Source organism: Pogonomyrmex barbatus, unplaced genomic scaffold, assembly GCF_055798465.1.
Source record: "Pogonomyrmex barbatus isolate J1 unplaced genomic scaffold, ASM5579846v1 scaffold19, whole genome shotgun sequence".
Taxonomy (NCBI): domain Eukaryota; kingdom Metazoa; phylum Arthropoda; class Insecta; order Hymenoptera; family Formicidae; genus Pogonomyrmex; species Pogonomyrmex barbatus.
The window spans coordinates 3166218-3180025 of NW_028297115.1; the positions used below are offsets into that span (position 1 = coordinate 3166218).

Below are 13808 nucleotides of genomic sequence, written 5' to 3' on the forward strand. Positions count from 1 at the left end.
CCCCTCAGGTTAAAAAGGAAAAAATACATACAAATCCGCTACCTTACAACTAACTTAATCTAACTTACATCTAACTTAATCTAACTTATGACTAACGCCGTTCGCTACACACACACACACACACACACACACACACACACACACACATGCGCGCGCGCGCCCGCATAGACCCTCCGCTTCCGTCGCAGGCTTCATTCCAAAAAGCAAAATGAAAACAACAGCGACCACGACCGGCAGACTCTCTCTCTCTCTCTCCCTCTCTCCCTCTCCCCCCCCCTCTCTCTCTCTCTCTCTCTCGCAGAGAAGACGTGTGAAACATCGCTCCGTAGAAATGTCAATTTTTTAGTGTGGTTCATTAGTGAGAGAGAACAATAGAAAGTTGTTTCAGTTATAGCGCCATAGACCGGGAGTAACTATGAGTGTTATCTAGCCAGGATATGTCGAATGAATGCGAGAAGTGCATTTCTTATTTGAAACATCGAAGTCTTGCAAGGCAGGAAGACATTAAACGTGGACACAAAAGTGCTGACATATGAAAGTGGATCACAGGTGACGTTGATATTAACAATGTCGTTAATTATCGATATGGACGATGAATATACAGAATACCGATGCTCGGCATGTAAGAAAGCAAAGAGTAAAATTGTCAAATGCAAGTCTTGAGTCAAACTTTTTTACCATCCAGGATGTGTATGTAAGCATAAAATTTATGACAGAAACCGAGAATATGTGCCGTGTGTTGGTCCATTTGAAGAGTTTTTGATTGAAAATGATCAAAAAGAAAATATGAAGAAGGCGCTGACAGCGAAGGGGAGCAGTAGAGATAGGGTGGGTTACATAGAATCTACACAATCTACAGGATCGCTCACGACAACGGGCAATGGAAATAAAATATCAGGAACGAGTGGATCATCTAGTATTGAAGTAAAGATAGATTGGCTTATAAGAACTGTGAAAGAAATGAAACAAAGATGAAACAGCCTGTAAGAGAGAAATTAAAACGATGATTAAAGAAGTAATTCGAGAAAAATGTTAAACAATGTTATAATGGGAACAATGTAATAATGGTAAATGTTAAACAAGAGCTGGAAGATTTGAAGAGAATGATTCAAGAAGTAATAGGTGGATCAACGGGGAATGAAAGAAACTACTAGTGAAGCGACTAGAGAAGAAGAAAGAAAACATTATAATTGTTAAGCCGAAGATTAAGCAACAAGAGAGTGAAGCTACAAAAAGATCGATAAAAGATAAAATGGATATTAAAAGTATGGCAATGGGAATAACGAAATTAAAAAAAGGAAGCAAAGAAATAGTAATTATGGGTTGTGAAACCGGTGAAGAAGTGGAAAAATTGAAAGAAACGATGCAAGTCAAACTAGGCGATGATTACAAAATAATGGAATCACATCAGATACCGAAAATAAAAATTGTTAATATAGATGAAGATGAGATGAAGTTAAATGATGATGAGCTTATAGCTATAATAATAAAACAGAATAAAATGGATGCGATAAAAATGCGAATAGTGAAGAGAATAGTTAAAGAGAAGAAAAATAATAATAATAAAGTGAGAGGAAGAGGAAACAAAGGATCAGTAATAATGGAAACGGATGAAAAAACGCATGAGCTGATGTTGAAAAAAACGAAGTTAAATATAAGATGGAAGAAATGTCCTGTGTTTAATCACGTTAGTGTTAAAAGATGTTTCAAATGTTGGGGATACTATCATATTGCAAAAAATTGTACAAGAGACGAAACATGTCATAAATGTGCAGGAAATCATAATTCGATGCACTGTACGGCGACAAAGAAGAAATATGTAAATTGTATGTTTCATATTTGGACATACAATCTGAAGATAAATGACGAACATGATGCCCTTAGTACGGAATGTCCGACTTTTAAGAGAGGATACAGGAGGAGAAGAGGCGAGCTGGCTGAGAGGACACTAAATAGCAAACTACGGAAAGAAGCGGAGCTAATACTATATACGAATGCGCAAAGTTTAATGACGCATAGAGATGAGATACAGCACCAGATTTTGAAGAAATTAAATCCTGTGTTCTTGGCACTATCCGAAACCAGATTCAGTGAAGAAATCGAAGACAGTGAAGTGAATGTGCCGGGTTATAATATAATTAGATGTAATGCTGAAAATAGAAATACAGGAGGGATAGTTCTATATACAAGAGACGATATGAAATATGAAATAATATTAGCGAGAAAATTAGAATCGAACTATTGGAGTGTTGCGGTAGAAGTTAAAGAAAAAATGTATAAAGGAATAATAATAGTAATATATCACTCACCGAGCGCATCGCATGGAGAATTTTTGAGATTTTTAGAGGACACAGTAGAGGAGATAATAATAAAAAGAGAATGCATGGTAATAGAAGACTTTAATATAGATCTTATGATAGATTCGTTCTATGCGAAGAAGACAATGCAAACGACAATGTTAAATTTAGGTATGAAACAATACGTTAACAAACCGACAAGAATTGTGAAAGATAGACAGTTATAGATTTAATTTCTGCTAATAATAATGAAATAGCAGTACAGGTAATGAACCTAAAATTACGGACCACGCGTGGCTAAAAGTTGAGTTGAGTGCGAGTAAAGTTGAAAATAAATATAGAGAATTTAATGGAATTATAAAGAGCTTGATATAAATAAATTTATCAGATTAATGGAAGGTAAGGTACAAAAAAATCAAGATATGGATGTTAGTGAGAGAACGAAAAAAACTTGTCGATAGTATAGTAAATACGTTAGATGTAACGGCGCCGAAGAAAAAATTTAGAATTCCGAAAGTATGGGATGGGAAAACGTGGTATTCTGATGAAATAAGAGAAGCGGATAGAAGGGATAAGGCATATAGGAAAGTATTGTATTGATGATACGAAACAAAATTAGTCGCAGTTTAAAATTGAAAGAAATGCAATAGTAAAATTAATTAGGGAAAAGAAGAAAGAGTATTATGAAAATATGATAGATCTTAATAAAGAAAATTCTACGACTATGTGGAAAACCTTAAAAGAATTGAAAGATATCTATTAGATTCGGAAAAAATTAACGGAGACCGACTGGATTTGAACTCGGGATCCCTCGTCTACCAATCCGACACTTAGTCTGCACGACCACGACGGCTCCTCTCTGTTAGCTGTTTATATTCCGAATCTCTTTCATGACCGCTTACGGTCGTCTAATTCTTACAGTTCGGCCATTCTGGTATTACATTCGTCCCGAATGTACCGAGTCTTCCTCTATCGAACTTTTATCCGAAACTTGGAGCTTCTGCTCCCGACCTCGATCACTTCTTGAACGACCGACACGACTCCTTTGGAGTACTACTCCGCGACTTTTTTCCGTTCATTTCTCTTGAACGACCGACACGACTTTGGAGTACTACCCCCGACTTTTTCCGTTCACTTTTGAACGATCGACTTGTCAGGTAACATAGGCTGAATCTTCTCTGAGGTAACATAGGCTGAATCCCACTTCTGAGATTGAAAGATATCTATTAGATTCGGAAAAAATTAACGGAGACCGACTGGATTTGAACTCGGGATCCCTCGTCTACCAATCCGACACTTAGTCTGCACGACCACGACGGCTCCTCTCTGTTAGCTGTTTATATTCCGAATCTCTTTCATGACCGCTTACGGTCGTCTAATTCTTACAGAATAATTAGAGGCGAGTCAATAGGCGTGAAGGAAGTAAAAAATATAGACTTTGAGATTTTAGATAACACTGAGGAGTGTGAGTTAGCGGATAAATTTAATTTATATTATATACAAAGTATCAATAATATAATAGAATCTATAAATATAAATAGGCCCGGCGACACAAGTAAGAAAATTATTTATGTTATCGAAGCTAAAGGAATTATGGAAAATTTTGAGACAATCAAGTTAGAGCAGTTACAGAAAGTTGTTATGAAATTGCCAAAAAAGAAAGGTACGGAAGAGGGGATAACTAGCGATATATTGAAAGCAGCCTTTTACGTAATAAAAGAAGAATTTGTAATATAATTAACAATTATTTGAGAATAGGATGCTTCTCGGAAGGTTCTTCTACGATAATATCGATACCAAAGATAGAAAAAGTCAAAAAAGCAAGCGAGTGTAGACCTATCAATATGTTACCAATATTTGAGAAAGTGTTAGAATTAGTAGTAAAAGATCAACTTGAAAATGTATTTGGAAAATAATGGCATTATAACAGAACATCAATCGGGATTTAGAAAACATTATTCATGCGAAACTGTGATTCAAACTGTCATCGATGATTGACATTAATAGTGAACGAAAAGAAAATGATGGGAGTAATTTTCATGGAACTTAAAAGAGCGTTTGAGATAATAGACAAAAAAAGATTATTAGAAAAAAGTTTCAATATTCTTGAAATTAGAGGAAAGGTATTTGAATGGTTTAAATCATACTTAAATAATAGAAAACAACGGATACGATTTAATCATAAATGGTCTAAACTTCTGACAACAGAATATGGAGTGCCACAAGGATCCGTGCTAGGACCTCTATTATTTATTATATACATAAATGATATAATCAAAGTTTGTCCAGAGGAGTGCAATATAAAAATGTTTGCAGATGACACTTATATATATAAGTGCAGAAAGTAGCGCGGATTTAGAAATAAAGATGAACACAGCTATTCAATGTAGCTGAAACATGGATGAATATAAATAAACTAAAAATGAATGCAGGAAAAACGAAATATATAGTATGATAGTTAAAGTGTAAGAAAGGAAATGAAAGGTATATTGTATTGAATTGCTTGGATGGAACTATAATAGAGCGTGTGGAAGTAATAAAATTTGGGTATAATTATAGATGATAGGCAAATTTGATAATCATTGTAACTATATATTAAAAAAGATAGGGCAGAAAATAAGCTTCTTGAATAAAATAGGTAACTCGATGTATGTAGATGTATGATATATAAGACAATTATAACGCCGCACTTTGAGTATTGTGCTATATTATTGATAGCAATGGGAGAAACTCATTTATGTAATTTACAAAAAGCACAGAATCGGGCTATGAGAGTTATTTTACAATGTAATAGGTATACTAAAGTAAGGGATATGTTGCAGACATTACAATTTATGTCAATAAAACAGAAATTACACTATAATGTATGCATATTTGTTTTTAAAATTTTAAATAACTTATTACCGGAACAGTTAAGAGATAAATGTAGGGTAGTAGAAAGAATGTCAACACGACAAGCAGACAATATTGAAATTCAATTTAGAAGAATAGCTAATGCACAAAAGAGCATGTTCTATGAGGGATTAAGATTGTATAATGCATTATCAGCAGATGTAAAGCAATGTACAGGATTGATAAATTTTAAAGCTAAAGAATTATGTGGTAAATGGAATAAAATAATTACTTGTTTTCGTTGTTTTGTTTTGTTTGGCGTTAATTTTAATTTCAATTTTAATTATATTTTATTATTATATATTATATTATATATTGTATTAGTTATTAGCATTAGTATTAGTATTACTTTTTGTTTTATTTGTTAAGTAGCCGAGAAGGCTAATAAAGATTAATCAATCAATCAAAATCTCTCTCCCCCCTCCCTCTCCCTCTCTCTCTCCTCCCTCTCACTCTCCCCCTCCCCCCTTCCTCCCCTTCCTACACCTCCCTCCCTTTTTTCGTCCTCCAACCTTCTAAAATCCTTCAACTTCCTTAGGCATTCCTCTCCATCCCCTCCCTCCCCCAAAACTATCTCTACCATCTTCTGCCAACTTACTTCCCCCCCATCTTCTACACTCTTCCCACACATGCTCCCTATCCCTCTCACACATCACGACTCTCTATCCCTCTCACACATCCTGCACATTCTGTCCTCCTCCCTTCCCCAATATATGCCCTCCCTCACTCTCTCCCCCAGCCTGAACCTTGCCACTCTCATCCATCTGCTTACCCTCCATCCCTTTTTTAAATATCCCGGTATACCATCTCCCTTTACCCTCTCGTATCACTTATAATATTTCGATTCCCTAATCCTCCGCCACCTCTCCTCCCTTTGCAGACTCCTGTCCCTTTCTACCAAAGTGCTAAAGTCCATGGAATCTTCCTCCCTTTCCTCTTCCAACCTCCTCATTTCCTTCCCTCTTTCCCTAAAGAATTCTCTCCTCTCTTCTTCCCAGTCTGATAGCCTCCCCCCGCTTTTATTCTTCCCCTTATTTCCTCCCAATATTTCCTTACCACTCCACTTCCCCTGCCACTTGCTAATCTCTCCTCAAATCCCCACGCTCTCCTTGCCGTCCTAACTCTTAATTTATCCCTCTGCAATTCCTCTCTCAGCAGATATCCTAGAGTTTTCCACCCCAACAACCACATTAAATACCTTTCCTGCAATCTTTCAATTCCTTCCCTCTCCCTCCATCCCCAGACTTCCATCTCATACGAAATCATCGCCCACACCAATGCGTCGAATAACCACATCCTTTTCCCCCAGTCTCCCCCGAACCTCCTCTTTCCAATCTCCCACACTTGCCCCAACATCGCCGTCCCCCTCTTTACCTTGTCCCTAATCTGTCCTTCATTTTTTTTGGAATACGTATCCCAGGTACTTATAAGTCTTGACTTCTTGACCTCTTCCACCGCTCGTCCCTCCCAATACCAGTTTATCTTCTTTCTTCTTCTTCCTCCCTTCCGAAATCTCAAAATCTTCGATTTTCACATTCACGGTCAAATCTTTCCCCTTCATATACCCCTCCAGCCTTGCCATCATTGATCTCATCCCCTCCTTTTCCTCTGACAACAACACCAGATCATCTGCGTACATCAGAGAGTACATCTTCTCATCCTTCAGCCTCACCTCTCCCCAGCTCCTCTTCCTCATATAATCCTCCATATCCGCTATCAGCAGGTTAAACAATCCCGGACTCAACGGGCCCTGTTTCACTCCCCTGTCCGTTCAGAACGCCTCATTTATTTCGTCCCCTATCCTCATCCTATTCCTTGTTTCCCTAAATACATCCTCGCATCTTTTCACCAGTCCTTCCCTCACCCCTCTCCTTCTCATCTCCCTCCTCAGAATCTCTCTATCCACAAAATCAAACGCGACCTTCAGCTCAACAAAAAACGCCACCAATTTCCCTTTTCCCCTTAACTACCTGTTCACCAGGTAGTTGAGCGCATACACATTGTCCATTGCACCCATTCCCCTCCTGAAGTCCGTGTTTGATTCTGCGGAATCAGATTTTTCTCCTCCATCTCCCTCTTCAATTTTTCCCCTAATACCATGACGTAGATCTTATATAGTGCTGGCGCCAGGGTCATCCCTCTGTAATTCTCCACCCCCTCCCCCCTTTTTTTACTGGAACTATTTATCATTCCAATCCTCTAGTCACTCCGCCTCCTTCCTCACCCTCTTGCATAATCCCCATACCCAATTCATCAACTTTTCCCCTCTGTTGTAGCCAAGCCTACAACCAATAATAAAAGTAGTCCGCATGGCAACAAAATTAGGTTGCACGAACCTCGAAAAGTCTTTCGAAAGATTACACAAATGTGTGATCGCCGAAATCGCGACCAGTCTTTCGAAAGACCGAAGAAATGCATCGCGAGAACATTGCGAAAAAGCTGATCAACAAATTCCTAAATTTGATGATCAAATCGAGCGTGATATTGATTGATCAATATCACGCAACCGATCGACGCAATCGATCAGAATGCTGACCGGGCATCGATCAGACTATATAACCGGCTATACAAGGCGGAATAGTCAGAGTCGGGAATCAATCAAACATTACGTGTCGTTCGGAATCGTTATTATAATTATCGCGCAAGATATTACACGAGCACAGCGAAGTTCACGCGAGCCGTACTATCAACGTCTCAGGTGACATACTCGGTCGACGGCCGCCAGAGTAACGCGATACGCGCCCGCCGACGTTTAACCGTGTGTAAAAGAAATAATATAAGCAATCCAAGAAATTGTGCAGTTGTTAAATAAATCAAGTATCCTAAAGAAAGTGTGTTAGTGATTTCAAGATTTCCTTCCATTCGTTCGATCCTGCTCGGAGTCCCAACTCCTTAGGCTTAACGGACCCGACTATCTCTAAAAATTAACGTTGTAGCCCATCCGGGGTACAACATTTTGGTGGCAGCGGTGGGATAGTCAAAACCATCCCCAAGAACAACTTGAGAGGATCATTGTTAATCAAGCCAGCAGAATCAAACTCGCAATAAGCAGAAAGAAATAAGACCTGCAGTAATAGACAGGCAGAAGAAACCAAATTCTCAATAAGCAGAAAAAATAAGACCTGCAGTAATAGACAGGCAGAAGAATCAAATTCTCAATAAGCAGAAAATACAAGACCTGTAGAAAACAGGCGGACGGAAAAGACCCCGTCAAAAAATAAGCCGCCTACGAAATTGTGTCAAGTGTACAGTGCAATATTAGTAGAGTGCCGACCTACGACAACGAGTGTCCAGTGGAGCAACGACCAGAGAGTCCACGAGCACCGAGAGCCAGCCAGCGCTGACCGTGTACAACGATACCAGGCAGCAAGGACGCTTCACCGACACGCACTACTACACGCAGCCAATTGACGCACCAGCACAAGCAGCGAACATGCGAGCGTATGCGATTTATCTACTAATGTAAGTCAAAGAAATTATATTTTGAAAAAGGCGAATGTCCGCAGCGAAGGACAACGTAGCAAATGCGACTTGGCCAAAATCTCGGTCAATAAATAATTCTGTAAACTTCCCGCATACTATCTCCGCGTTAAATACCGCGAGAAACGCATTAAAAGAAATACGCGATAACGTGCGCCGCGTACTACAATACGATAGTGACGAAGACGTCCACGTAATAACAGAACGCGAATTTCCATACGACGAAAAAGATTACAGCTTGCTCGAACCGAACGACACCGACTCTCACACTAACACACACATACAAGCGCGAAAAAACATACATACAAACCTACGAGACGGAAGCTTATTCAATTCTTTTAATATATATCAATCGCTAATAAACGAAATGGCTCACTCACCTGTCGAACAACAGAATGAAATCGACAACGAAATTTTACAATTACGACACTCGGTCGAGAGACATGGACCGCAAGAAAGTCGAACGAACCGCCGCGTCACAATCGACGCACCGCCCGATAACAGTCTCATTCGAGAATTAATGGACGAAATACGTGATCTCCGTGTGCAAGTCAACGGATTAAGACAACAAACACAATTGCCTATGGGCGAACGAACGAGAATATCCCAGGATTTTCTACCACACCCGTTAGATCTAACTTACGGACGTTCGTATCAAGATATACGAAACCAGCCGGGAAACGCACTGGCATTCCTCACACTGAAAGACGCGCGTAACATGATCCCAGAGATCGACGGCACGTCACGAGGACGCGTATACGAATTTCTAAACGCAAGTACGTACGCGATAAAAAATATACATCCCGCGGATGAACATTCTCTATTAGAAGCAATTCTTTGCACTAAATTCAAAGGCAAGGCCATGATGGATTTCCGTACGCGAGATATAATAAACTTTGAACAATTGAAACGAGAATTAGAAAAAGAATATTTGAGCAAACGAAGCACCGCACATTTGCAACTCGAATTCAACTCGCTCAAACAAAAAGCAAACGAGAATGCACAAGAATTCGGCAGACGAACCGAAAATATAGCCATGGAATTATACGAATCCATGGAAGAAGGAAAAAATCATACGGTCGAACAGCAACGCGCGATCTTAGAAAATATAAAAGAGCAGGCGCTCCACAATTACCAGAATGGTTTACACGAAGAAATTAAATTACTTGTACGATCGCAGCGATATCAAACAATACAGGAAGCAATCGCAGGAGCAACCGCGGAAGAAAAAACGCGAGGACCTAGCATGCGAACGCTAACCTATCGAAACCGGCCAGTATTTAAAACGCATACACCTAGTCCGCGTTGTGAAAAATGCGGAAAAATCGGTCATTACGGATACGATTGTAGGACTAGCCGTTTTTCAAATAGATATACTCTGCCTAAGCCAGAAAGGCAACCACGAATAAATACAGTAGAGAAACAGTGTAGCTATTGCAAAAAGATAGGACATTTACGGCACGAATGTTGGACATTAAATGGAAAACCGGAAAACAGCAAAATTTCCGGAAAAATTTTTTCGAATTCGCGAAGAGAAAATTCCGCGAAGAATTTTAAAAATAAAAAGAGCGAAACCGGCGAAGATAAATCGACCGTCCCGCGTCCCGCGTCAGAGTATCGCGTGGCACACGTCAAGGGGACACCGCTCGTTAACACTGGATTAAATGCAATCACATTACCGATTGCAGAAGCCAAAGGTAGAAAAATAAATTTCTTGTTTGATACAGGAGCATCAGCAACAATAATAAAACTGAAACATGTTTTAGACCACGTCCTAATCTATGAAGAAAAAACTAAGCTAACAGGCATAACAGGACATGAAATAATAACATTGGGCAAAACACATATTACGGTGCAACTGTCGCGAGAAAAGATACGACACCCCGTATACATAGTGCGAGATAATGCGCCAATGGAATATGATGCAATCCTAGGAGCAGATTTTATTTGGAAATACATGACTGCGTTCAATCCAAGAATAAATTTAGTACAATTTCAAAATACGAAATTCAGACTGTACCCATACAGGCGCGTAACCTTAGGGCCGCGCAGCGAAACAATCGTGCAAGTCACGACTAACCAAAATATAATGGGATTGACAAAACCAGAGGAAATGATACCTGGAATTTTTATTGGATGTTGCCTAGTCGAACCACGAAATTATACGTGCCCAATAAGCATAATAAATATTACAGAAGAAGAAAAAATTGTGCAAGTACCACAAGTAATAATAGAAGAAATAAATACACAAGAAAAAATAATACAAGAATCTGTAAACGCAATACAGACAAAAAATAAAGAGACAAAATCAATAGCTCGAGAAGAGCAAATAAACAATTCCTTGCGCACAGAACATTTAAATGAAGAAGAACGAAAATCTATATTAAAATTATGTCACGAATACAATGACGTGTTCCACCTAGAAGGGGATACATTATCATGCACAACAAAGATTAAGCATGAAATATCTGTACGAACAGATTCATCACCAGTAAACGTACGACCTTACCGTTTACCGGAAAAACACAAAGACGAGGTAAATAAACAGATTCAAGAAATGTTGAAACAAGAAATTATCAGACCGAGCGTCAGCCAATGGAACGCACCACTATTAGTCGTGCCCAAAAAAACAGATGCGTCAGGAAAAACAAAATTACGAATTGTAATAGATTTCAGAAAATTAAACGATCTCACAATCGGAGATTCATTTCCGTTGCCCAATATAACGGATATACTTGATCAGCTGGGCAACGCAAAGTACTTCACGACACTGGATCTCGCATCAGGTTACCACCAGATATCAATGACGGAGCGAGATAAAAATAAAACAGCATTCTCTACACCACACGGTCATTATGAATTTAATAGAATGCCATTTGGTCTGAAAAACGCACCTGCAACCTTCCAACGATTAATGAATTCAATTTTAACAGGGTTGCAAGGAATTAAATGTCTAGTGTATCTGGACGATATTGTAATATACGGTCCTAGCTTAATAGAGCATAACAAAAGATTAAAATTAGTTCTCCAAAGACTAAGAGAGAACAATCTAAAGCTCCAACCGGACAAGTGCGAATTTTTAAGAAAAGAAGTGATTTATTTAGGACACATAATTACGGAAAATGGAATTTCGCCAGATCCACCAAAACTGCACGCCGTAAAAAATTTTCCTATGCCCAAAAAAGTAAAAGATGTGCAATCATTTATCGGATTAGCCGGATATTACCGAAAATTTATCGAAGATTTCTCACGAATAGCAAAACCTCTAACAAAACTCACAAAAAAGGGAGAGAAATTCGAATGGACCGAAAAACAGCAAAACGCATTTGATACATTAAAAAATAAATTAACGACGGCACCGATATTAAAATATCCAGACTTTACGAGAGAATTTCTCCTAACAACGGATGCATCGGACTATGCAATAGGAGCCGTCTTATCGCAAGGCGAGGTAGGTCAAGACCAACCCGTCGCGTACGCCAGCCGTGTACTATCGCGAGCAGAACAGAATTATAATACGACTGAAAAGGAATTACTCGCAATAGTATGGGCAGTAAAACATTTTAGACCTTATTTATACGGGACAAAATTTAAAATAATTACCGATCATAAACCGTTAATATGGTTATTTAACGTAACAGATCCCGGATCACGTTTAGTCAGATGGAGATTAAAATTGGAAGAATTCGATTACGAAATAATACATAAAGCTGGAAAAGCAAATGCTAACGCCGACGCATTGAGCCGTAACGTAGCAACAATAACAGAAGGGCAGCAAACTGACGACGTCGCGTCAGAAAAACAATATAAAGAAGAAGAAAAGAAACAAATATTATATGAATATCACAACGCACCTATAGGAGGGCACCAGGGCGTTGAACGAACAATAAATAGAATACGATTACACCACAACTGGCCAGGATTAAAAAGAGACGTTGAGCAATACATCTCAAAATGCGAATATTGCCAGAAAAATAAATTGCAACGACGCGCTAAAGCACCATTAATGATAACAGATACGCCAACAAAACCATTTGAGAAATGCGCGTTAGATATTGTAGGACCTTTGCCTATAACAACGATGGAAAACAAATATGTATTGACATTCCAGGACAGTTTAACAAAATTTAGCAAAGGAATACCAATACAAAATCAAGAGGCGACAACAGTAGCGAAAGAATTTGTCACAAAAATTATATTAGAATATGGAATTCCAGATAAAATATTGACCGACCAAGGAACAAATTTTACAAGCGAATTATTTAAGAATACGTGCAAATTACTAAAAATACACAAATTACAAACGACGGCCTATCATCCAGAAACAAACGGAGCACTCGAAAGATCACATCGGACATTAACCGAATATTTAAGACATTATATTAATAATGATCAGACAGACTGGGACGAATGGATACCGTATGCGATGTTCGCATATAATACGACACCGCACACCGCTACGGGATTCACGCCGTTCGAACTGGTATACGGGCACCAGGCACCACTACCTACGGCCCTAACTAGCTCACCGAAATCATCGTATACATACGATGATTATGCGCAAGAACTCCGTGAAAGAATACGAGCCGCGAATCAAATAGCAAAGGAAAATATAAAAGAAGAAAAACAAAAAGCCAAGGAAACATACGACAGGAAAACAAAAATACGCACGTTCGAAATAGGAGATAAAGTCCTACTACACGACGAAACAGTTCGGCGAGGGAGATCAAAAAAGCTAGACGCGTTATGGATCGGACCCTACACAATTCTAGAAAAACTAAGCGAATTAAACTATAAAGTAAAAATGGGCCGCCGAACGATAAACGTACACGCGAACCGAATCAAACCGTTCGTGGAAAATTAAAAAGGAAATAAAAAGAAAAAGCACACAATAAAATATAAAATAATATAAGAGAAACAAGAAAATAAAAATAAAAACATTGAGACTTACTGAAGAAGAATCTCAGCAGGAAAATAAGCCAACATCCACAGGTCCGAAAAATAATAATCCAAGAGTACGAAAACACTACACTACAGTACTACACTACACTAAATAACTACACTACAAACTAAAGTATGATAGTACGAGGCGTGCACCACATCAGGCCCCAGGACAGCGGTCCCTCGCCTGCACGGGAT

At 38.8% G+C, this 13808-nt stretch overlaps 2 protein-coding genes across 2 annotated transcripts in view; one reads left to right on the forward strand and one right to left on the reverse strand.

The window, feature by feature from the left end:
* The window catches only part of LOC148936914 (uncharacterized), a 128909-nt gene that overhangs the window by 55205 nt on the left and 59896 nt on the right, over positions 1–13808 (reverse strand). The window lies entirely within an intron of this gene.
* LOC148936915 (uncharacterized) lies at positions 656–5604 on the forward strand. Its single transcript, XM_089075665.1, has one exon. The coding sequence runs from the start codon at positions 1253–1255 to the stop codon at positions 2522–2524; it is 1272 nt and encodes a 423-aa protein (XP_088931791.1). The 5' UTR covers positions 656–1252; the 3' UTR covers positions 2525–5604.

What these genes read in the sequence shown, in the direction of transcription:
- LOC148936915 (XM_089075665.1), top strand. Translation starts at nt 1,253, where the DNA reads ATGGATATTAAAAGTATGGCAATGGGAATAACGAAATTAAAAAAAGGA.